The sequence below is a fragment of the Eublepharis macularius genome, chromosome 14, assembly GCF_028583425.1.
Source record: "Eublepharis macularius isolate TG4126 chromosome 14, MPM_Emac_v1.0, whole genome shotgun sequence".
NCBI lineage: Eukaryota > Metazoa > Chordata > Lepidosauria > Squamata > Eublepharidae > Eublepharis > Eublepharis macularius.
The window spans coordinates 61,072,978-61,099,503 of NC_072803.1; the positions used below are offsets into that span (position 1 = coordinate 61,072,978).

General features: G+C 48.1%; 1 protein-coding gene across 1 annotated transcript in view; it reads right to left on the reverse strand.

Moving 5' to 3' along the window:
• Positions 1 to 26,526, reverse strand: part of NCS1 (neuronal calcium sensor 1) — a 124,216-nt gene that overhangs the window by 24,819 nt on the left and 72,871 nt on the right. Inside the window, exon 3 of the mRNA XM_054997807.1 lies at positions 15,306 to 15,330. Within this exon, the coding sequence (XP_054853782.1) occupies positions 15,306 to 15,330 (25 nt within the window). The remainder of the gene's footprint in view (positions 1 to 15,305; positions 15,331 to 26,526) is intronic.

The window sequence follows — 26,526 nt, forward strand, 5'->3', positions numbered from 1 at the left end:
AGAGAGCTGCTCTCTCTCTCTGCACCTTCCCGGTGTGTGTGACACCATCACACAGGGCGCCCTTTGACCCTGCATGCTGATGTCACTCCTGGAAGTGATGTCATCATGCGTGTGCGGTCAAAACATCAAGAGCAGCGACAGGGTAAGAGCTAGCATCCCAGTCTCCCACTGGGAGACTTGAGGGACCTAGCAACCCTATGTGTGGCTTCCATCCTGGGCATGTGGGGCCCTGATTTAGTCGGGGGTTCATGGGTCTACCACAGAGCAAAAATCAGCTCCTCAGGTTGAGGTCAGGAAAACTGTGTAGGTTTATATGTGGGAGTCCCTCTCACCATCTACAGGAGTCCCAGTAAAAAACTGGCCCAGATACACAAGGGAATTAATTTATGATCAGAGGACTCCCAAAATATTTTAATTTAATTTAATTTAATTTATTACATTTATATTCCGCCTTCCCCACATCAGCGGGCTCAACTAGATCTGAGGCACGAGAAACTAGCCCTCAGTTTTCTTATCTTCTCTCTCCCCCCCCCCCCCCGCCCTTATCCAGGCCATTTTCTTAGTCGAAGACAAAGAGCGAAAAGGCAAGTGTATTTTAGGACCGATACACAGAGGCAAGGCTAAATCTAGGTTCTGGATTCAGCAAGACACTATCCACTTAGCCCCCTCACAGGCCCACGAGGGTAGGCAAGAAAATGGCGGCCACTGCATTTCTTTGCCTTTGGTTCTGGCTTACTACAAAGATAAATGAGCAACGACTGCTGCTCTAGAATGTGTTACCACCATGTTTGAGTCCCATCCCTTGTGCTCTGGTGAGCCACTGATGCTTGCTTGCACCGGAGAGTGGAACATAGTAGCTGCCCGACTCTCTGGAGGAGAGGAGGAAGTAGGGTTGCCAGTATCCCCCCCCCCACTTATCTGGCAGGTGGGGAGGGGAGTGCCTCCCAGAGTGCGCTCCCAGGCCGTTGTGGAGCACAGCAGTGCTCCTGCACTTCACAGAGGGTGGATTCGGGCCCAAATCGGGCCTCTGCAAAGTGCAGAAGCACTCCAAGGCCCCTTGTGCTGCCCATCAGTGCTAGGGTTGCCAGGTCCAGGCTGGGAAATTCCTGGAGATTTTGGGTTTTCGGGCGATGTGGAGCGCAGGAGCGCTCCTGCGCTCTGCAGCGCCTCAAAATGGGCCCATTTTGGTGTGGATCGGGCCCGTTTTGAGCCCCTGCGGAGCATGGGCACGCTCCCAGGGGCAGCGTGATGATGTCACTCCTGAAGTGACATACCCCAAGGTAAGTGCCAGGCCGCTATCCCCCCCCCCTGCCGGGAGGTTCAGGGGGCCTGGCAACCCTAAATGCCATAGAGTCTACCCTCCAGAGCAGCCATTTTCTCCAGGTGAACGGATCTCTGCCACCTGGAGATCAGTCATAATTCTGGGAGATCCCCAGCTGTCACCTGGAGGCTGGCAACCCTAAGCAGTGCTCCCGCGCTCTGCAGCACCCTGATTCGGACCAAATCAGGCCGCTGCAGAGCGCAGAAGCACTCCAAGGTCCCTCCTGCTGCCTGGCAATGATGCCGCACGTTGCAGCAGCCCAATTTGGGCCGCTGAGAAGCACAGTAGCGCTCCCGTGCTACACAGCAGCCAGATTCAGGCTGATCTAGGCTCAAATCAGGCTGCTGCAGAATGCAGAAGTCCTCCGTGGCCCCTTGTGCTGCCTGGCAGCGTTCCCACACGTCACAGCTGCCCAATGTGGGCCAGGTTCGGGCCTCTGTGGGATGCCGGAGCACTCCAAGCCCCCTCGCGCTGCCTGGCAGTGTTCCCATGCGCTGCAGTGGCCCGAATCGGCCCCCTGTAGAGTGCAGGAGCGCTCCCAGGGCGGCACGTGGCCTGCATGATAACGTTACTTCTCAGAACGGGAGCACACACATGAGGAAGGTAAGGCCCAGGGAGGACAGGCGGCTCGACCCATTGCTTTGGGCCATTTCCCTGCTGAAAATCCCTCTACAGTTACAAGGCAGAAAAAAGAGTTCTTATTTATATCTAATTTGGAGTTTAGCGTATTCCTGAGTACTAATTTGAGATTTGAAACTTGGATTAAACTCTGGTTTAGAACTTTCTTTTGGGGCTGGGAGACTAACATGGGATAACTGTACATCTGCATTCACATGTCACGGGCAGCTGGAGTTAATTTCTAACTGGCAGTTGTCACCACCCACACAAGTAGGGAGGCACAAGGCTTGTGCGCAAGCAATAAACCAGGTTCATGCACATTTCTACATATGTGCAGTTAAATTTGCCACCTGAACTATGCCCTTTCCTCCCCCCCACCCGCCCCCAATGCTAGCTCATCCCCCTTCCCAGACCCTTTCCTGGAAGGATGCTGAGAGGGGAAAAAATATTCACACTCCGACGCCATTCAGCTCTTCATGTTTGCTTGCTGGATACCCATGAAAAACGGGGCTGTGGGTGGATTTAAAAAATATGTTCCTTTGCAGAAAAAAAGAGAACTGGGTATTTATTCTTCAGCATCTAATAACATGCTTTGTGGTTCAGTTCAGAACAATGAAAGCCTGCTATGGGGGGCACATGCAAGCGCATGAGCGAGCATGCTTGTAAAAAGAATAAGAAACTCCTTCTGTGAAAGTGGACTGGAGCAGCCGTGGAAACCAGTGGAGGATTTATCCTTATGGAACAGCTAGGTAAGGACAGCAGAACTGGTGTTTGGTGGAGATGGTCGTGGGACTCAGGGACCAATACGTGTGGTGGAGACGCTTGTAAGCGGCCGCTTCCCTGCTTGCTGGTGTCAAAGAAAGCATTTTAAAAATGGGACCAGAATTCTCTTTCTTCAGGCCGTTAGTGTCTTGCAAAGGGTTCACATTGGTCCACATGGGCAGCTGGCCTTGTATTTTCCGTAATCTACTTGTTTGTGGCCTTGTGTGTAAAGTAAGGTAGAGTTGCCAGGTCCCCCTACCCCCTGGGTGGGAGGTGAGAGGCCTAGAACTTACCTTTCCATCTCTGCCTGTGCGCGCTCCCAACCTGTGTGATGACATCACTTCTGGGAAATGACATCATTGCGCAAGCCATGTGCCACGCTGGGAGCACTCCTGTGCAAGGCAGCGGGCCAAATCGGGCCTGAATCGTACTGCTGCAAAGTGTGGGAGCACTGCTGTGCTCCGAAGTGGCCTGATTTGGGCCCAAATGGGCCTGATTTGGGCTGCTGCAGTGTGCAGGAGAGCTCCGGGCAGCACGAGGGGCCTTGGAGTACTCCTGCGCTCCACAGTGGCCCGATTTGGGCCCAATCGAGCCTGAACTGGGCTGCTGTGGCATGTGGGAGTGCGCTGCATGGCCCAAGAGCGCATCCCAGGAGGCATGTCCCCACCCCCACCGCTGGCCAGGTAACCGGGGGTGGTGGAGGGTGGGAGCGGGGGATCCCCCACCCCCAGTGGGGGACTGGCAACCCTAGTGTAAGGCTCACCTGTGTGTGTATAGATTAGCTGCAATCACACCCTGAGTCCATCCACCATTTTGTGAAATCTGTCCCTGTTTATTTATAACAGCTGTATCTTGTCCTGAAAGTAGCAGCAGAGTAGCATATCTAGTTCCCTCTCATCCTTACAACGACCTTGAGAGGTAGGCTTAGGCCACGTTCACCTGTAGCCAGTCTGCCTCACTAGGAGGAATTGCTGCACTGTCAGCACTGAAAGTCAGAACTGAAAAGAAAGGAAATAGTTTGATTTCCTCATAACAAACAGAAAATTCTACAACCCTCTTGTCCACTCCAAGCACCTATGAGTGTGTGTGTGTGTGTGTGTGTTGATTGTTAGTGCCAGTATGGTATAGCAGTTAGAGAACTGGCCTCAGATCTGGGAGACCCAGGTTCAAATCCACACGCAACCACAAAGCTCAGGGGGCTAGTCACACTCTCTTGGCCTGGCCTACTTGACAGGGCTGTTCTGAGGATTTAATGGAGGAGGAGAGAAGGAGGTATAACAACCTGAACTTCCAGGAAGAAAAATGGTGCAAAAATTTACTAATAATATGTAACTAATGTCAGAAACACCCGCACTGAAGACCAAGTGAGGTTTTTTTCAAGTTCAGAATCTTTTTGCCCTTCGGTTCCCTTTATTTATTATATTAATACATCGCTTTTCTTTTTCAAAAGAAAAACTCAACGAAAAACTCAAAGCGGGCCTAATGAAGGGGACGTACCATCACGCCTTCCTTCTTTTCCAGTGTGCCTGTTCCCTGACTTAATCTGAGGGGGAAAGGGTGGGGTGGCAGTTTTAAGTCTACCCTTTCTCCAGGCATTATCATCATCATCATCATCATCATCATCATCCCCACAACAACAACATTTGATTTATATACCGCCCTTCAGGACAACTTAACACCCGCTCAGAGCAATTTACAAAGTATGTCGTTATTATCCTCACAACCAGGGCTTTTTTTCTGGGGAAAGAGGTGGTGGAACTCAGTGGGTTGCCCTCGGAGAAACTGATCACATGGCTGGTGGCCCCGCCCCCTGATCTCCAGAGGGCACGGCTCCAGAGGCACCGAGGACAATCTCAACTCCCCTCTGTCTGGAGATCAGGGGGCGGGGCCACCAGCCATATGACCATTTTCAAGAGGTTCCGGAACTCCGTTCCCCCGCGTTCCCCCTGAAAAAAAGACCTGCTCACAACCATCATCCTGTGAGGAGGGTGGAGCTGAGAGAGCTCCAAAAAGCTCCCAAGGTCACCCAGCTGGCTTCAAGCGGAGGAGTGGGGAATCAAACCCAGTTCTCCAACACTGTCCTGATCCGAATAAGAACCTATGCTCCTGGGAAGCACAGAACTCCCAACACGCATGTGGCCCAAACTCCTAGTGGTAGCTACAAGCACTCTGTAACAGGAGACTCGGCCGTAGTCCACCACACCGTCTCTTAAAAACTTGACCGTCTTCTTCAGCTCCATGTTTTCAAAGGCCCTCAGCTTTCCTTTGCTGGGGGGTGGGGGGAGATGGCTCTCGTCTTTATGGGTTTGGGAAATGGACAGGGAGAGTCTGATTAAAGCTTGGAGAGGGAAAAGAGGTTGGACTTCAGTGTCCTTTGCTGTTCCCTACCTCTTAGCCATCATATCGAAATCGCAGGAGGTCATAGCCACTCTCTATACTGCCTTGGACAGGCCACACCTGGAGTACTCTGTGCAGTTCCGGAGGCCTCACTTCAAAAAGGATGTGGACAAAATCGAGAGGGTGCAGAGGAGAGCGACGAGGATGATCAGGGGTCTGGAGACTGAGCCCTATGAGGAAAGGCTGAGGGCCTTGGGAATGTTTAGTTTGGAGGAGATTGAGGGGGGGCATGATTGCTCTCTTTAAGTATCTGAAAGGCTGTCATTTGGAGGAGGGCAAGAAGCTGTTCCAGTTGGCAGCAGAGGGTAGGACCCGAAACAATGGGCTTAAATTACATGCACAAAGGTACCGGCTGGATATTAGGAAAAACTTTTTCAGGGTCAGAGTAGTTCAAAAGTGGAATCAGCTGCCTAGGGAGGTGGTGGTGAGCGCCCCTTCACTGGCAGTTTTCAAGAAGAGGCTGGACGAATACTTGTCAGGGATGCCTTAGGCTGATCCTGCACTGAGCAGGGGGTTGGACTAGAAGGTCTGTATGGCCCCTTCCAACTCTGTGATTCTATGATTCTGTGATATCTAGTAGGTGTTAGCAAATACTTGCCCACACAGAATCCAATTCGGGAAGAATAGGAAGGGGAAAAGGGGAGCTGCTGAAGAGGCAGCGCTTCAGTCTTCTGCCTCCCCTGGTTTGAACGAGAGGGTTCCCGATGGACGGCCAAGAGTCACCAGTCCTCCTCATCTGTTCCTTGGCAGGATTCCCACTGACCTCCAGCAAAGAGGTTCCCTTTAAAGACCGACGGGGAGGGGAAGGCTGGGCTGGCTTTTAGAAGCTTCAAGAAATATCAAGCAGGTCAAACACATCTTTAGCTTTCAATTCTCACCTCTGCAAGAACTGCGTCTTTTGCACAGAAACAAAATCGAAGACATCCTTTGCAAAATTGTCTGGCATTGTGGGGGAAATTTTTTTTTTACTCCATCTTTTTATGACAAGCACCCAAGAAAGCTTAAAAAATCAGAATAAAAACCTACTATGCAAAAATGGGGAAAAAAACAACACCCAAGAATAAATAGACAGCAGCACCTATAATCACAGGGAATCTGAGGGTGTCTGCAGAAGGGACCTCTGACTCTTGAAAGCTGAAAATCTTGTTGGTCTCCGAGGAGCCGCTGGACTCGAAACCCTACAGTGAATTCCAAAAGGGTGGTGAAAAAGACAAAAGCCAGCAATAAAGTTGGTTTGGGTTACTTACTTAGAACATTTCTAAAGAAGGAAGAGGCAGGGTGGAAGAAGGAAGAGGCTAAAAAGCAGGCTGCACTGCAGGATCAGTATGGCAGAGGCAGGGGGCTTGGTGGGAAGTACGGAGGAAGGCAGGCGGAGGAACTGTGCATTGCTGGGCAAAGAGCCAAGGAGCTGGAGGGAGATGACGTCTAACACACTGATTCGAATTAGCCCCATCCTTGGCCTCAGGTCCTTTGCCTGCTTCCCCATCATCTCTATCTCCTCCTGCAATCAGATCAGCACCCTGGAGCAGGAGGCCAGGCCGCTTGTCTGTTAGTCTCCGAAGACAAGCCTTTGCCATCAATGTCTGCTGTGCTTGGCGCAGGAACGGCAACGACCTCGGGAATACCAGACAGTTGCATCTCACTAGTTTGTCACTGCGATCAGCCCCAACCACTCCCTCTCTGCCCCCCCTCCTCGCCTCTCATGCCTGCCCTGATGCCTCCCCCCCCCCCCCGCTGCTTTCTCTGATGACGGGGAGGGGGAGAAGATCTGCACATTTACTGACTCTGGTTCCATCCCCTCCCCGCCCCCAAAGCCACCGACACACACTCCCCCGCAGCCTGCCAAGTGAAGCAATTCTGGTATATAAATTCACTGCTCTGCTAGAGGAATGCTCAGCTCCTGGGTGGTGTTCCTGCACCAGATTGCAGATGCCTCCAGAAGGGCTGCCTGTCTCTTCCTGATAGCAGCTGGCCGCCTTCCAAAAAGACACAGGGGTCCCTAGAACAAGCTGACCTTGCCAGATTGTATCATACCCTGGAGGGCATGATAAAATGCAAAGATTAAAGCAATAACAATGGTGCTAAATACACAACAGGAAGGAACTGGAAGGATTCACCGAAGACCCAAAAGAAAATGGATTGATGAGGCCTTTGAGCAAGTGGAATGAACTCGGAACCTATATAGACCTATAAGGGTCAAGAGAGCCTCTGAGCATACACAGAGCATATTTCAATCACTATTGCGCGACAGGAGGACAATCGGCACTTGAGAGCTGGGGATAGCAGGGTTGGATAGGAATGGTACAGAAAATCTGGATTTCTCCCTAGATCATTGATTTCCAAACAACCTGGGCTTGTATCTGAAGTGGAACCAATGCATTTTATGATTTGAATTTTTGTAAGCTGTCTTGGGCTTTGTTAGAGGTAAATATTTCTGAGACAACTTGATAAAGATTGATGACATTTTTGTACGGGATTAGGCAGAGTGCCCCTCCACAGCTACAGTGCTGGTTCTGTTCAGTTCACTTCAGCCCCCCCTCTCCCCAGAGCCTTGTTGTGGACCTGGCCAACAGGCTAAATTTAGAGGGCTAGTGGGGAAGAGCCTGTGGCGCAAGGGTGGTAAGCTGCAGTACTGCAGCCCAAGCTCTGCTTACGACCTGAGTTCGATCCTGGCGGAGGCCGGGTTCAAATAGCTGGCTCAAGGTTGACTCAGCCTTCCATCCTCCCGAGGTCGGTAAAATGAGTACTCAGGTAAAATGAGTACCCAGGTTCCTGGGGTAAAGTGTAGATGACTGGGGAAGGCAATGGCAAACCACCCTGTAAAAAATCTGCCAAGAAAACGTCGTGATACGACGTCCCTCCATGGGTTACTAATGACTCGGTGCTTGCACAGGGGACTACCTTTACCTTTTACCTAGTGGGGAAGCACCCCAGAGTGGCTACAATGCCCGCTCATTCCACCCAGATAGAATGACCAGTGGAGACATGCTCACAATGCACACTGGCATTTCAGCCACGTCCCTGCTGGTTCCCAAGATCACACCCTCAGGGCCTAAATCGGGCTGCTGTGGTGCACGGAAGCACTGCCGGGCAGCACGAGGGGCCTTGGAGTGCTCCTGTGCTCCACAGTGGCCCAATCTGGGCCCGAGTCGGGCTGAATCAGGCCGCTGCGGAGCGCAGGAGCAACCTGAAGTTGACAGGCAGCTAAGCACAGCAGAAGGAGCTGCTGAGGCTGCCGCCGCCGCCGCCGCCACAACTACTAGACCCAACCATCCCTTCTCACAGAGCTCTGAGCTCGGGGGGCTCAAGTCTCCTCCTCTTTGTGAGAAGGGATGATTGAATCTAGTAGCTGTGGCAGCAGCAACAGCAGCAGCCTCAGCAGCACCTTTAGCTGCTGCATGCCGCCGATCAGCTTCAGGTTCTGCTCTCTTCAGGCTCCCCTCGCTGAATCTTCCCCTCTTGTCCTTCTGGCCCTGCTGCTGCTGCTGCTCTGACGTGCCCCGTCACCAAGCTCCTGGAGGAAAAACCCGAGCAGAGCAGGTTTTTGCAAGAGACACTTTTGCAAAGATCTGTTCAGCTCAGGTTTTCCTCGGGGAGTTTGGGGGCGGAGCCCAACCACACTTCCCAGGTAAACTTGAAGAACTCAACAGGTGTCAGGCACCTCACGCAGTTTAGCTCAAAGACTCTGTGTTTTCTAGTCTTCAAGGTGTTTGGGGTGTCCGGGGTCAGCAGCCCAGCCCCCGGACTTGCTGGCAGGCAGCGGCGGGGGGCAGCTGGGAGACAGCAGTTCAACCGTTCTGACTGGCAAACAGAGCCAGAACCTGCCTACTCCAGGGGGAAGGGGTGAAAGGCCAAAGCCTCAGAAGGCTGAGGGGAGCAGGGAGAGGCCAGCTAGTCCCACCCTCCAGGGGGAAGAGAGGGGGCTAAGCAGGCTAGAGGAAAAGGGCCAAGGCAGGGGGAACAGGGACCCAGCAACAGCCCAAACAGAGCCCCTACCTGCCAAGGACGAGAAGCAGCCACTACAGCCCAGAGCCACGCCCCGGCGAGAGAACAGTAGCCTGGCTCCGGAGTTGCTAGGAGCCAAGCCCCTCCAGGTGGAGCTGCCACAGGCATTCTGGGGGAGGAGATGGGCAGCCCCACCCGGCATCAATGAGCAGGCAGCCCAGAAGCTGGCCAGGGCAGTTCCTCGCAAGCAAGGCCAGGCATGCTCAGCAGCACAGCAGCCAGCTGGAGCAGTTCCTCGTGAGCAAGGCCAGGCAAGCTCAGCAGTTCAAAGGCCTACTGGGGCAGCTCCTCGTGAGCAAGGCCCAGGAGACCTCAGCTGGGGATGGCTCGCATTCAACCCCACCCTGCCAGCAAGGCAAGGAAGCCAAGAAGGGATTAGTGGTAGGAGGGAAACACCTGAGGGAAGGCACAGCTGGGCCAAGTCAGGAGAGGGAACAAGCCTAGGAGGAGGCTCTATATAAGGTGGCTGGGAAGAGCTCTGAGGTGGCGGGTGTAAGGAGAGATGGTGTGGAGTGAGAGCAGAGTGGAGGCTTGGAGGAGAGTTCTGGGAGAAGGAGATGATGGAGGACGTAGAGGGTAAGCAGACCAGGTTGAGCAGGCCAGCGAGTGGACTGAGAGGGAGCCAGGGTGATGTATACCGCCCCTCCTTCCACAGAGCAGGGTCCTGCAGCATCCCTGGTGCCCCTCTGATGTCAGGGCCGGCCCAGCTGGGGCCCTACCCAGCGGCGGCAGCGACAAGCCCTGACATGGGGTTCATGCTACACTATTTGTCACAGCTGATCGAATGAGGAGAAAGCCAAGAGGCAGAAAGTCTCACAGAAATGCAAAGGGAGATGAGTATCGGCTGCTTACTGACATCAGGGTGCCCTTTTTTAAATATTTCTTTTAAAAAAGAAGTTCTACATTAATTCTCAGTGGGAGAAAATAACTGAACCTGAGTTTTCCGAGCAAGATAGCCTGGAAGAAGGATCCCAGATGTTCACCGGCTCACAGGCAAAGCATGCACTTTGTGTACTGCTGTACCCATGTTCAAACCCAGGCAGCTACTGTTTGAGAGGGCGTCTCGTGCAGTTTCCCACTTATTGATTGATTGATAGTCCTCCTTTCTCGCTGAGACCCAAGGTGGATTACACAGTGCAAGTGAATACAATAATCCAAATCCAAAATGTTTATTGTGGTACATAACCAGCACAATAGCAACCTAAATGAATCTACAAAGTACATAAAAGAACGGTGGCAGTAGCAAAGAGAGCTTGAAATGAATATAAAAGACAGGCTGTAAAAATCTTTGGTTTCGTGCCGCGATGAATTGACTCAGCTGGATTTACTGGTTTAAATATATAAATATAAAACCAATATAAAATGTAAACTTAAAAATTAAAGAATTTAAAAGCCATGCTTTTTAAAGAATTTTAAAAGCCAGAAACAAATAAAACAAGGAAAGCTCTAGTATCATGTGTCCAGTGCCCTCTGTAACTGATCCTTGTGTGTTCTAAGTGCTATAGCAAGGAGTCTAGCGCAAGCTCATGTGAACTGCGGAGTCGCATCAGATAATAGCTTCTTAGTGATTTCTGAATCTGAGCAGGTGGAAAACATCCTAAATAAGGAATGTAAAATTTTCTCGCGTGCTTTCTGGTAAAAACTGCAGTGAAGCAGTGTGTGTTCTATAGCCTTGACCAAGCCTGCTGTGCAGGGACAGGCCCTCTCTGCCACTGCGATCTTTTTGAGTGAATACAGTATTATCCACAGCTAGGGCATTCACTGAGCAAAATGCAACATGATCAACAGTTAAGACATTCAGTGAACAGATATAATAGGCTATGGTACCAGAAAACAAACATAAAGCCAGACACAGAGATGAAAGCGTTCCGCAACAAAGCATAACCGATCAACATGACATCTTCAGCAATGTAGAAACTACCCAATAGAAGCATATCTACATCAGCAGATAGTTTATAGTCCCTGGCCCTTACCAAGGCATCTCTCAGAGCTATTTCTTATGTCATAGACAGTCCTATAACTAGAGTTGCCAGGTCTCCTTACCCTCCAGTTGGGAGACGGGAGACCTGGCACTTATCATTTTAGAAGTCTTCTTGCAGAGAAAGTTCATGCGTGCTCCCAGGCCACATGCTGCCCCTGGCAGTGCTCCCGTGTTCTGCAGCATGCCGATTTGGGCCTGTTTGGGGCTGAAATCAGCCTGTTGTGGAGCACAGGAGCGCTGCTGGGGCAGCGTGACGGGCCCTGGAGTGCTCCTGTGCTCCACAGTGGGCCAATTTTGGGCCATTTGGGGCGGAATCGAGCCTCTTGGGGGCTGAAATTGGCCCACTGCAGTGTGTGGGAGCACTGCTGGGACGGCATAATGGGCCCTGGACTGCTCCTGCACTTTGCACCGGGCTTATTTTGGCCTCAAACGAGCCTGATTCGGCCCGCTGTGGTGTGCGGGAGAGCTGCCAGGAGGCCCCTGGCAAACTCCCGCACTTAACAGAGGACCAGTTTAGGCCCCAAATGGGTCCAATTCAGTCCATTTGGGACTCAAATTGACCCACTGTGGTGTGCAGGAGGACAACATGCCACCTGGAAGCATGCCCCAGAAGGCGTGTTCACCCGCCTTTTCCTCCACCAGTCAGGTAAGCAGGGGTAGGGGATGGGAGTGGGGGATCCCCCGTCCCGAGTGGGGGACTGGCAACCCTACCTATAACAGCTAGCATGGCCGTTAACGCAGCAGCGGAGCTGAGCAGCCAGTCTGGCTTGCAGAGCCACTGCTAGCTAGAAGAAACAACACAAAGTTTGAAGGACAGATCCGGAACTTATTTTAAAAGGTCTACCCTGTTTTCCCCAAAGCTCAAACTGACTAATAGGCAAAAAAGAAATATATATATTTACAATAACACAGTATCAATGAATTGCCCATTGCAGCAGATCAGCACAAGAGGTATTAAATCTTGTCTCTGGCTTTCAAGTGTTCCCGCTACCTGCCCCCCTATATATATTAATTTAAACAAGACAAATGATACCCAGTATGTACATTTACACAGAAGTTTAAGATGTGAAGCGGTGTTCTCAAGAACAGTTTTTGAACCTCCATGTTCAGAAGTTGTATACCTCTGAATATCAGTTGCTGGAAGGTAACAAGAGAGAAGTACAAGCCTCTTGCGGCATCTGGTTAACCGCTGTGGGAACGAGCATGTTGGACTAAATGGCCTTTTAGTCTGACCCAGCAGGGCTCTTTTTGCAGGGCATTCCGAAGTCCAGAAAACATGAAGACATAATTGGAAGTATCCAAAAGGAAAGACAGGTGTAGGACTGAAAGATCTAATTAGATTCCTAAACTTCCGAAGACTCAGAAAGTCTGTGAAAGGAAGTCTCCTAATTCCCTTTTTGATTGCCCCGTATTTACTGAACTTTACAATTAAAACAGATCTATAGTTTAGTGGTGTGATGAACCTGCGGTTGGTTCCTAGGGACCCGCTGTGCTAGCAGAGGCACCTTTCTCTGCTGGAAGAAGCCTTCCCCAGAAGAAATCTCCTTCTGCTAGAAGGCGCTGCTGCCACTGGCAGAATGAATCTGGAGGATCTAAATCCTGTGTTTCACTTCACATTCATCACTAGCTTGGTTATTTGAGAGAATTGGGTAGCCAGGTTGGTCAATTGTAGAACAGTAAGTTGCGACGAGCCCAGTGGCTCCTTAAAAACCAACAAAATTTTCACAGTATAAGCTTTTGAGAGTCAAAACTCCCTTTGTCACATAAGTTTTTATCTGATGAAGGAAGCTTTGGCTCTCAAAAGCTTATATCCTGAAATTCTTGTTGGCCTTTAAGGTGCCAATGAACTTGAATCTTACTGGCATACGGAGTGACTTTGTCTAAATTCAGATGCAATGATAAGCCATAAATAAGCTCTGGAAGCCGCTGGGTTTGTACCCCGCCCTACCCCTCACCTTCCCTCTATGGCTCAGCTGTTAAAGACTTCGACATTCCAATGGGAATCCTGCTTTGTAGGCAAGACCCATACCACAGTGTTTGATCCATAGGAAATGACAATCTAGGAATTGTTGCAAACCAGAAAGTCTTTTTTCTTACATAAGTCCTTGCAACTGTATTTCTCACCATATGCAAAATCTGTAACAGATACCACCTTTCAAAAGACTAATTTATAACAGAGAGGAAAAAAGAAATTATCCACCCATAGTGGTGAGAAAAGGTTTCCCGTAACACTGTTCAGCTTAGCTGTTCCAAAACTTTGTAATTTTCCATTTTCAACTTGCTGTCTAAATTTTAGTCACTGCTTGGAAACCTTGCCAGTTGAGAATTCTGGCAGCATCTCATCAAGTGGTCAAAAAAAGCTCGCAGGAAAAAAAATCGCTAACTGAAGGAGGAACTTTGCTTCCTCCACTGCTTCTCTCTTCTTATCTCTCTGTGGCTAATGTTCCTCGTTCTCCCCCCGCCCATCCCCTAGGAAAAATCAGCACCAGAGAGAGGGGGGAGAGAAATGAGGCAGAGAAACAACCAATAGAAAAAGACTGCCAGAAGTGGTAATCTGGGACCATGACCACCCCAGTGGGTAGCAGAACAAACTAACAACAGGAACTTCCTTCCCCGTGGATGTGACTTCTGCGCTCTCCAACTTTCTCCCCTATTGATCAAGGATTTTCAAAAGCAGGCTGAGCTCGTACCTATAAAGTGTGGCATAATAACTAAGCTCTAACCCCACAGGGAAAGCCCATAATGGAAGCCTGCCGCTAGCAACAATAATACTTTCCATTTATACAGCACTTTCAGACTTTTTAAACCCTCTACAGCAGTTCTTACCATAATACTTTAACGTTATTTACATATTGAACAATAAGGCTGTCTAAAGGCCATCTAAAAGCAGCGAAATAGGACCAAGTAAATTACAAGAAAAGGGGAAGGGAGAAATTAGCCGGCCGAAGCTCCTCAAAGTGGGAAATTTTGGATGGAAGAGGGATTTCCAAATTGTTGCGTGTCTCAAAATGCTCACCGGATCCAAATCTTGTCCTTACTCATCATCATCATAGATTGATATGCCACCCTTCAGGACAACTTAATGCTCACTCAGAGCAGTTTACAAAGTATGTCATTATTATCCCCACAACAATCACCCTGTGGGGTAAGTGGAGCTGAGAGAGCTCTGAGAGAGCTGTGACTGACCCAAGGTCACCCAGCTGGCTTCAGGTGGAGGAGTGGGGAATCAAACCCAGCTCTCCAGATTAGAGTCCTGCGCTCTTAACTACTACACCAAACTGGCTCTTGCACTCTTAAAGCACACTTTCTTGGGTTGCACGAGCAGAAAGCACGTCACCAATTTTAACCGGAAGCAAACCCTGGGCCTCAATTTTCAAGAGTTCATTAACCCTGACCTAAATCACTCTGGCACTGTCGGAGATGCACTGGCTAGGCAAATCTGTCTTTGCTCTGCTGACTCAGTTGGCCTCGCCCTATCTTTTGGGAATACAGATTTAATTAGGTGCCAGGCTTGGAGAGCTCCATTCCTACATCGGGCCAAACCTGATGCGATACAAAAGATGCGGGATCAGTACTATTTTTTTTTTAAACTAAATGTAGCTGCTCTGATCAGAACAAAGCTAGGGGGTGCCTAACCCCTTTTTAAAAGTTAAAATCTCTCTCTCTGTCTCATACACACATAGCTTTTCCCCTGACTTTGGAGTGGGGAGAATAAGAGGGACTCTGTATCTTTTCCTCCATGGTTGGGGAAGTTGCTGAAAAATCATCAGAATAATGGCTTGACAGGAAAAGGTTAAGAACACACATACACAAGCACAAACCACCGCTGTTGCTGCTGCTTAACAGATTCTCCGTAGCTGAATTTCAATAAAAAGAAGATTCATGCATTTCTTGGCATTTTGCCTAGTTTGGCTCATCTCTTTCTGCTTTTCTTTCTCTTGTTTTTATCACTTTTCCAGGAGCCAAATCTCCAGATAACATTTTTTGTTTGTTTCTTTGCCTAATCCAGATTTCCCTCCTTCGTAAACTACACGCTTCTGAATGGCACTAAAAAAAGCTTCCTCCCCCAGCTGTGTTACTTCACAAGACTGCATTTCTCAAAGAGGGCAGAGCATACGGACAACTGAGCAAAGCAGGTATCCCCTAGGCCGCTCAGCCAATTTGTACACACACATGCACACTTGTGAGCTTGCAAGAATCCAAAATAAGCAGGGTACTCACCATTGCTGGACCTCCTTCTCTGTGACTGAAAAAGAAACAAGAGAAAAGAGAATGTAAGGGCTGGTTCAGCCACTCATGCATCTCAGTTGATTTTCCAAGTGCGTGACACTTTAACACTCAAGGCAAGTTCACACATGCATGTTTGCTCTGCACTTGATTACTGGCAGCTGAATGTGCGAAGTGGCCCCATCCCAAAACACTGTTTCTTGAGGTGATCTGAGCGTTCTGCCTGTGGAATCATGGGCCATTCACACTTGCAGGTACTCACTCGATGTTGTGCAGTCCTCCAGTTATGAAAACTTGCGTGTGTGAACCAGAATCCAAAGCTGCACTCGGAGAACCCACTCTTTACATATTTACTCCACATGTTGTGGGGTTAAGTTTGCATGTTCAAAATCAATTTCTAGGCTAAACTCTTAAACCCTGTGCTCTTGTCTTCAACGAAATCCAATCTCTGCCAGCTTTTAAATCTTGAATACAAAGTCAAGAGGCTCCAAATAAAGCTACTTCTGGTGTATGCAAAAGTTTGTGAGAGCCCAAGGGAATATTTGGATGTCTGGCAGATCTCCATACCAGATCACAGCCCAAATTTCCATTTATCACTGTGTGGCATGTGCGCACTATTCAAAAAACTATCTTCAGCTATGTACAAACTGCCTTCTACTGACTCAGACCTTTGGTCCTAGCTTCATATTGTTTAATCACAGAAGGAGCAGTTCATCAAAGCCTCATGCGCAGAGAGGTCTATTTCAATATAGTTCCTTAGGACTCTTTAACCTGTGAAGCCAACAACGCATGCTTCAGGCAACCGAACAGATCGAATGGTGAAAATAGGAACCAAACAGATTATGTAAGATGAAGACGTTCTGTTCTCTCTGCTAAAACAAGACCAGGAGTTCATTGTGATACAGATCATGAGTTGCTAGTACCAAAAATTAGAATAAAGCTGAAGAGAAACACTGAAAAAATCACAGTGCCAAAATATAATCTAAATAACATTCCAGAAGAATTTAAAGACCTTGTAAAGAACAGATTTGCATTACTAAGTTTAATTGATCATTAACCAAAGAACTGTGGGCTGAAACCAGTGACATTATGAAGAAAGAATGTGCACAGACTATTCCTGTAGCCAAAAGAAAGGAAAAGCCTCGATGATGATTCATGGAACTCTTAAAATTGCTAAGACAGACAAGAAGCAAAAGTAAAAGGTGACAGAAATAGAATCAGAATTGTAACTGTAGCTTTTCAGTGACTTGCACACAGAGACAAAGAGATCTATTATAATAGCCAGTAGAAAGAAACAGAAGAGAACAAAAAAAAGTAAGAACACAAAATACAAGCAATCAAAGGGAAATTCAAACCATGGCTAGAGATGCTGAAAGATCAACATAGAAGTACAGTATCTGATTGGGACAAAATAAAGAAAAGAAGGGAAAAATACACTGAAGAACTATACAGAAAAGACTGAAGGATGATAGTTCCCTTCAGAGAAGAATCTTTCAATGAGGAACCTCCAACTATGTTATCTTCTTTGAATCTTAGTGAGAAAGGCAGACTATAAATGGCATAAACAAACAAATAAATAAAGATTAGAAAGTGAATTAAAAGCTGCACTCAAAGAAATAGGAGAAACGGACTCGGTTTCGTTTTCACGGCCATGTCGGACGCTCCTCTTGGCAGGTCCGAGAAGAAGCGGCTGAGCAGCCTGACCGGGCGGCTGATCTGCAAAGGTTAGCCCCCAGGGCTCCCAGGGAGGGAGTCTGGGTCCGGGACGCAACGGGAAGAGCCCTCTGGCAAATCGAGGCAGGGGGTAAATTGCCCGTTTGTCCCTATGGAGGCCGGCAGACGTGCGCGGCACCTCGCGTGCTGCCGGGCCATGGAAAATGGCAAAGAACAGGACTAGGCGGAAGCCTGTAAGTAAGCGAATCCCTTCTGTTACTACAAGCGCATGTGAAGGAGTGGTGGGATCTGAAGTTTAGAAGATTCGGATTTTTCCCCCCTCGCAGAGTCTCGGAAGATTGGCGGTCCCCCCCCTAAAATGGCAGCAAAAAAGCAGAGTCCTGCTCTGGGCAAGTCAGTTTCGGCTGCCCTGCAGGGAAGAGGCGAGTCGCTCAAGGAATTGGTGAAAAGATCGGTTATCGAAGCCATAAAACCCTCTGTTGACAAGCTGAATGAAACAGATCAAAGGGTGGGCTTAATTGAGAACGATGTGAAAGCCATCAAGGAAGTAGCGGGGGGGCAGAGAAGTCTGCTCGGGAAAATGCGTCACTTATGAGAGCAACGAACAAGGAGCTAAAGTTGGTGGAAAACCAGCTGATTGGGCTGCAAGTGGAGCGAACACAGACCATTTTGCGTCTCCAGAATGTTAAAGAGGAGGAAAACGAGGATTTAAGGGATCTTGCCTCGGAACTTTTAGCGACACCCGCGAGGGCAACTAAAGAAGAAGTAAAAAGCGCCATTTTGGGAGTCCGTCGGGCATCTTCAAAATATGCAATGAAGCGGCAGCTGCCTCGCGAGATTGTTATTGAGTTTTCATCTAGGAGGGTCCGGGACAATATCTTATATAACTCATATAATGCGGATTTGGACTTTCTGGGAAATAAAGTCAAGATACTGAAGGATGTTCCATTTTTAGTTCGGAAGAGAAGATTTAAGTATAAAAGGCTGGCAGCTCTTTTGAGGGAACGTGGCATAAAGTACAAATGGCTATTTCCGGAAGGAATCGGGTTTAGTTATAAAGATCAAGCTTACAAGATTAATTCGGAAGATCAGCTAAGGGATTTTGTGGACAAAAATCAAGAATTTGGGCAAGACACCAAGCAAAAAGAATAAGATTCGAAGCCTGAAGAGAGGGGGGAGGCAACGAGCGCTGCGGCTGTAGCTGCTCAGAGAGAACTGCGTCCGAGGCCCAGGGGGGGGGGGGAAAGATTTAATTTGAATTGTAATTTGTATTTTGTAAGATCAACCATTCCATCATTACTTTATTAAGCTTTATTTTTAATTATGGCAGTATGAAGGGAAAGCATTGAAGTGTAGTGTTTAGTGTTTGTAAGTTGCCTTCCCCTTTTTTCCACCCCCCTTCCCCCTCTTTTTTTCCCTTCTTTCCCTCCCCTTGTACTATTGTAGTTTTTTGTAATTTACTGTTTTAGATGTTAAAAATAAAAATTATTAAAAAATAAAAATAAGAAATAGGAGAAACAAATCTCCAGGAGCAGATGGTATAACAATAAAACTATGTCAAGCTACAGAAACTGAGCCCATTAAAATCTTAACAAGAACATGCCAACAAATATGGAATATGCCAACAAATTTTGGACCACAGATTGGAAATGCTCAATCTATATTCCGATTCTGAAAAAAGGAGATGACAAAGATTACAGCAACTATTGGACCATCCATTAACTTCCCCACATGAGTAAAATGATGCTCAACATTCTACAACAAAGACTGTCACCATATATGGAATGAGAAATGCCAGATGTTCAAGCTGGATTCAGAAAGGAAGAGGCACTAGAGATCATATTGCAAATTTACAATGGCTAATGGAGCATATGCCAAGAAAACGTCGTGGTGCAACATCCCCCCATGGGTCAGTAATGACTCGGTGCTTGCACAGGGGACGACCTTTACCTTTTAATGGAGCATAATGGAGAATTTCAGAAGAAAATCAGCTGGTGTTTTATAGATCACAGCAAAGCTTTTGATTGTGTGGATCATTGTGGATTATTATGAAAAGCTATCGGCAGTGCTAAAAGAAACATATGCTGAAACATCTGATAGTTTTGATGCACTACTTGTACTCTGAACAAGAGACTACTGTTAGGATAGAATACAGGGAAACAGAATCATTTCCAATTGGCAAAAGTGTAAGGCATGGATGTATATTATTCCCCTTTCTGTTCAATTTATATGCAGAACATATCATATGAAAAGCTAGATTAGATTTAGAAGAAGGTGGACTGAAAAATAGTGGAAGGAACATTAACAATTTGAGATATGCAAATGACACCATGGTACTGGCAGAAAACAGCAAGGCTAAAGGAGAAACTGCCAACGCAACATTACAGCTGAACATCAAGAAAACAAAAGTAACGACTAACAAAGATTTACACAATTTTAAGGTTGACAATTAATAAATCAAAATTGTTGAAGATTTTCTATTCCTTGGCTCAATCATCAACCAAAAGGGAGACTGCAATGAAGAAATCAGAAGAAGATTAAAACTTGAAAGAGCAGCCATGAAGGAAATAGAGAAGATCCTTAAAGATAAGGACGTGTCGCTGTTTGGGACTGAGATCAAGATAATCCACACTATGATATTCCCCATTATTATGTATCGATGTGAAAGTTAGACAATCAAGGAAGCTGACAAGGAGAAAATTTATTTATTTGAAATTTGGTGCTGGAGGAGAGTTTTGCAGATACCATAGATAGCCAAAAAGACAAATTTGTGGGTTCTAGATCAAATCAAATCTGAATTCTCCCTAGATGTTAAAAAGATGAAACTGAGACTATTTCATTTTGGCTGCATCATGAGAAGACAAGACTCACTGGGAAAGTCAACAATTCGAGGAAAGGTGGAAGGCAGTAGGAAAAGAGGAAGACCCAGCATGAGATGAATTGACTCAAAGGAAGCCACAGCCTCCAGTTTGCAAGCTCTGAGCAAGGCTGTTAATGAAAGGATGTTTTGTGGGGGGGTCTTCCATTCACAGGGTTGCCATAAGATAGAAGCAACTTAATAACACATAACACACACACAACCTGAGATGAAGGACAGTGGACCTGAGACCTACTGCATGCAAAGCAGGTGCTCTAACCACTGAGACACACTCTCTCCCATAAATCCATAATGGGTTCACAGAACTAGCAATTACCCAGTTAACAACAACAACAACAACAACAACAACAACGGAGCTTATATAACACTTTTCTTGGGATTCTGCCTACTGAATGTAGATCAGAATGAGAGCCAGTTTGGTGTAGTGGTTTAGAGCGCGGGACTCTAATCTGGAGAGCCGGGTTTGATTCCCCACTTCTCCACTTGAAGCCAGCTGGGTGACCTTGGGTCAGTCACAGCTCTCTGGAGCTCTCTCAGCCCCACCCACCTCACAGGGTGTTTTGTTGTGGGGATAATAATGCCATACTTTGTAAACCGCTCTGAGTGGGCATTAAGTTGTCCCGAAAGTGGTATATAAATCGAATGTTGTTGTTGTTAATATTATTATCTACTTCTGTCATAATGGTACAGGTCAAGCCCAAGGCACATTTACATAGGAGTAAATCCTATAGAAACCATTGGTTTTACTTCTAAGTAAATATGTATAAGCATGCACTGTTAATCAACTAATTGTATGGGTTTTAACTGATTCACAGATTGACAAAATATGTAAAAAACTAGTAACCAAGCCTGTTTTTAAAAAAGGGCTCTAGAAAACAGCTCTTGTGCTTTGCAGCGGGCCGATTTCAGCCTGTTTGAGGCTGAATCAGGCCCGTTTGGGGTTGAAATTGGCCCACTGTGGAGCACAGGAGAACTCCAGGGACCGTCATGTTGCCCCAGCCTGCTCAGGGCCTGCTGCCGGGCTGCCACCGCATCAGGCCTTCCTGCCGTGGCAGCGGCCTGCTTGGGGCCTGCTGAGGGCTGCACTGGGACGCCAGGCCTCCCCACCGCTTCCGTCGCTCCGGAGGCCTCCTTGGGAGGGCTGTGCCATGGAGGCCTTGGGAGGACTGCACCTTCTCTAGGCTTATCTTGGCGCAGGCACAATATTGCCGATGACTCATTGTGCCTGCGCCAGGACAAAAAGTGAGTCATCAGCAACACGGGTTGCCTTTTAGATAGTAGGATACATATGAATCAATACTTAATGAAGAAAACAGTTTTTACTGTTAGATTATGGACACAATTATTTCAATTTAGAAGCATTCCCTCCAGAGTGAACAAGCAGGGAGAACGCCTCTTTTAAAACGGTGTTGGACAAAAGATTGCTTCTTGAATGCCAGAGAAGGGGGAATGCTTCTTCCAAAATGGTATCAAATTGGGTTTTTCTCCTTGGGAAAAGATGGGGGAACATTGCTTCTAAGATGGTACAATAAGAGAAATCACAGAGAGCAGGAAATGCCTCTCCCAAGAAAGTGCTATAGTTTTGTTAACTTTTTATATTAAGAATAATTAGCAGTTTAAAACCCGCCACTGCCCAGTAAATAAGAGGCACCTTTTAAACTTGAGTAACAAGTTACTCGTTGAGTAACAAGTCTGGATCACCAGGCACATCCAGGAATGAGTCACGATGTCTCATTCGTGTCAGGGTGGGTGGCCTTAGGGGCAAGCAGGCAAGTAAGCAGGGGTGGGCAAACTAAAAGCAACTCTTTTCGTGCCTGAGCAACAGGCTGCTCAGAGTCAGACGCCAGAGCCGGCCACTTTGCCAGGTCAGGTGGACTGCTGTTGGCCTCCTCTTATTCATCCAGTCTTGCAAACTGGCCATGCCCTATGGAGAACTGGAGGGGCAAACCCTAGGACTGGCAGTGAGAGAAGAACAGGTGGAGAAGGAGGGCCAAGAAGGGACTAACGGCATGGCAGCCACTGGGAGGAAGGACCACGGAGGGACCACAAAACCTGCCATGGAAGGGTATTCCTCACCCACTCGCCAGTATCCCAGTAGGGCCATGGGGGAATGACATAGCGTTGCCGAGTCCCAGCTGGGGGTGAGGGATTCCTCGCTCCCACCATCCCCTCCACCCCTGCTTACCTGGCTGGCGGGGGAGGCACAGTCCACTGTGGGGCGCCCTCTGGGCAGCGCGGCATGCTCCCGGGTGGTGTGCTCCCATGTGGTGCAGCAGGCTCCAGCGGGCCCGATTTGGGCAAGAATTGGCCCGATTCAGGTTCAAATTAGCCCAGATCTGGCTGGATCAGGCTGCTGAGGAGTGTGGGAGCATTCCCGCACTCTGTAGCAGCTCATTCCGGGATGATTCAGGCCTGATCCAGGCCCGACTCACGACCCCCCCCCCCGGCGGAGCGCTGGAGTGTTCCCAGGGTGGCCGTGACCTGTGCGATGATGTCACTTCCCAGACAGAGAAGGTAGATGTCAGGGCGCCCACCTCCTGCCGAGGGACCTGGCAACCCTAGAATGACATGATGCCGGGCAGCCAGCCAGCAGTAGCACCAGGAAAGGCTAGGCTCAGAGAGGTCAGGAGAAGGGCGTTGTGCCCCTCTGTAAATCTTCCCAAGCAAGTAGCTGTAATTGAAAAGTGTGCTTCAGGGACGACTACAAGGGATTGGGATACAATGCGCCTCGAGGCCCTGACCCTGTCACATCATGATGGATAAAATGGATCCTTTTCAGTGGAAAAAAACCATGTAACCCTTCAAAAGGGAAGCTTGGAACCATGCCGGAAAAGGAGGGGATGAAGACAGCAGGGCTGCAGCACAGAGCTGAAGACTCAAGCCAAACAGTACCAACTCACGCAGATGGCACTTGTTTATGGGAACATGGAAGATGTTACATGAACATCAGCCATATTGTCCCCTGGGGAAGGAAGGCTATACAAGCATAAGGAAAGGGAGGAAATATTGCTTCTACCCTGACCCCTTGGGATTGGTGATGGGGGGTGCGGAGGAGCTGCTCTAAATAAGGGGGGAAAGCACTGCACAGAGTGGTACTTCTCCTCCCTTCTTCCCTGGTTCTGCTAGAGTGGATCTTTGGGCCAACCTTCTGAAAGGTAGCTATGGAAACTGCTTTTCAAATTTAGGAGTAAATTCAGAGGGCTTAGCTTTTAATTAGATGGGCTGGAGGGGGAAATTGCTTAGGAGGGCAGAACGCAAGAGAGAACGCCGCATTCTACCGTTAGGTAACCATTTTCTGTCAACCTTTCATAAATTAATTAATTCTCAGTACATTCTTCTTTCTCTCCGCTATTCCTATTGTTATCGGTTCAGGGCCTCCCTTGTAATGATTGTCATTGTGCCTCAATAAACTACTTTTAATTCATTCTGTTAAACTAATGAGTCTGTGTCCCTTCCTGATTCCATGTGACCCATTCATGGTAAATTCAGGCTCGTATTTAGACCTGTGTCACCTGACATCTGCTGGGTCCATAGCTGCTGTACCGCTCTCAAACCATTTGCACGGATGGCGTCAAAGTGCAGTGGAAAGTGATCTAGCAGTTCACTCTCCTGGGCAAGCTACCATGGGGGTGCAAAGAGGAAGGGGAGTGGATGCTACTGCTATAATTCAAGATCTTGACATCTGACAATTAGAAAGCACCCAGAATAAAAATGGGAAACTCTACACAAGAGAAATCCCCCATCCCTCCATGCCCAAAAGGCTGGTCTGGGCTTAGAATCTCAGGCCTTGGTCCTTGTAGACTTCACTGAGCAGACTGGACTGGATCTTACCAGATCAGCAGTGGGTTGTGAGTAGACATGGGCATGAACGGAAAAAAACCCTGAACAAGCTGTTGGTTGTCCATTGCCATCCATGAACAACGAACACCGAACAGTAATGAACATGACCCTGTTCACAAACATGTTCGTTGTTCGTGGCCCTTTAAAGATCCCTTTAAACTATCAGCTAGCAGTTGGCAGGGGGAATAGTTTAAAGGGCCCTTTCCTGCCACGTGCAAGGGGCAGGGCCCTTTAAACACCCCACAAACTGACCTTCCCAATGTCCAATACCCACCAAATTTGCAGGGGACATAGTCCTCACTGTTCTCCAAAGACCCCCCAAGTTTCAGAGAGATTGCATCTCGGGAAAGGATGATGCATGGGTCTCTCCCTTTGTCATTTTCCCTTCACAGTGGCAAAAATGGGACTCTCTGCTGGAAGCTACTTTGAGAGGTTACAAACTGTCCAATACCCACCAAATTTGCAGGGGACATAGTCCTCACTGTCCTCCGAAGACCCCCCAAATTTCAGAGAGATTGCACCCTGGGAAAGGCATGATCCATGCCCCCCTTTGCTGTCATTTTCTCTTCACAGTGGCAAAAACAGGACTGCCTGTTGGAAAGCAGCTACTTTGAGGGGTTACAAACTGACCTTCCCAATGTCCAATACCCACCAAATTTGCAGGGGACATAGTCCTCACTGTCCTCCAAAGACCCCCCCCCCAAAGTTTCAGAGAGATTGCACCCCAGGAAAGGCATGATGCATGGGTCTTCCCCTTTGTTGTCATTTTCTCGTCACAGTGGCAAAAACGGGACTCTCTGCTGGAAGTACTTTGAAGGGGTAAAGCCAGAAGGAAAGCCAGGAGTTCAGACAGGGTTCAGTCCCTGCCATTGCCAGGGGAATTGATTGAAATGCCCCAGACTGTCTGGCTTGATGAATGGCTGACGAAGGCAACGAACGAGGCTTGCAACGACCACTTGTTTGTTTAGAATGGAGCCTCACCAACGGCTTGTTCGTGAACAGACGAACGGGCTGTTCGTGGTTTTTTTCCATTCGTAATGCTGTTCGTGCCCATGTCAAGTCGTAAGCAGTAAAATCATGTCAATTGCATTAAAGACATATTTGTTGGGGAACATAATTGGTGGAATGATCCTTTCCCGCCCCCCCCCCCCCCAAGGAAAGCCATTCCACTAGTGGAATGGATCCAACTCTATTTCTAAACCTGCTATTCTAAATCCAGAAAGGGCCACAGATAGTCATGTCTTCATAGGCAAACTAAGAGGTATAATTTCTAGGGAAGGATTTGCATGTCACTGTGTAAATTTGTGATTTATGAACAGTTTGCAAGGAGCCCAGGGTTGCATCAATGCTGGCCCCATCGGCCTACATGCCCGTGTGTCTCCCCTAAGCCGCCAGTCAGCATACCTTTCCCTTCCTTGCCTGCTGTCTTACAATACTTTTCCTGCCTGCTGTATCATTTTGGCACCCCACTGACAATCCAGGCATCCTCCAAGAAAAGAACGTGTCGGAAGGTTTGAGTTCTTTTGATGTCAGTTGCTTTTTAAACCTCCTGTCTACATTAATCTGAAGCTTCAGACCTCAACTGCACACAGTGCTATGAGTTTCCCGCTCCCCACAACCCCTCCCCACCTCTCTCTGGTTCTTACACTACTATTTTTATTCCTTTCCTACCAGGCACTCTCTTGTTAGCGGTTAAAGGAGAAATCTTTCTCCTTGAATAACTGAAAAGACAAATTCACATGATGCCATGCATGCTTTTTCCTTACACTGTCCAATGGCACTCCATCTCAGGGCAGAATTACCGTACATCCAATCCACATGGCATGTAGCAGAACAGCCTCCAAGGGAGGAGGCCTGCAAAATATGCAAGGGGTCAGCAGCCGCACGACTAGAAAAAGGAGTTCTGCAGTCCGTATGGTCATATGGGTTGAGCTGTTTTGGTTGGCCCTAGTAAAGGTACTACATGGATTTTTTTTTTTTATGGAGCAGGTGATTTTGTGTAGACTGATATGGCTGACTACAACCGTTGGTCACAGAGTCTCTCTACATGTTACTAAGTACCTAGGGACGCTCAAGTGCAGGATTGTATGTGTAGTCCTCAGTTCACATGCAGGCTCAGCACATGTACATACCACTTTCACAGGAGCTCCCTTTGTGTGGCTGCATCTGCAAGTGATTCCGGAGAGCAAAGCGCCAATTCAGCTCTGTTTTGGCTGCAAGAACAAGTACTGTAGGCTCCTTTGAATTGCCCATTTGCATTTCTTTAAGTTGTGAGAAAATGTAAAGATCTGCATTTCAATAAATGGAGGTGGGGGAAACTGGGTTACCTTTAGCAGCTGATATCAAACGCGTGAATGAATTCATGCGGAGAAAATTGAAGTGTGACTGTGATCGAGTGCATAGAAAGTTGGAGGGGGGACACACGAAAGGAGGTTCACTTGAGTGTCCCTAGGTTCTCAGTAATGACTAGAGAGACTCTAAGCCAGAGGTATCTGTGCTGACTACAGCAGCCTTCCAGAGTCTCAGACTCTGCATATAAAAGGTCATGCGAACTTCCTTCAAAAAAACTTTTAACTGGAGATGTCAGGGACTGAATCTTAGACCTTCTGCATGCAAAATGGGTGCTCTGGCCCCTTTAAATAATGGGCTAAATATTCAGAAGGGAGTGCTCTCCCATGTCAAGTCAGGCCATCAGTGGAACTAGCCCAGTATAGACAATTCTGAATGCAAAGGCCCTCTGGCCTAAACAGCTCTTTCCCTGCACTTGCTGCATGAGATCCTTTAACTCAGCAGCCTTCAATCTGGAGGGCAGGGCAATGAGCC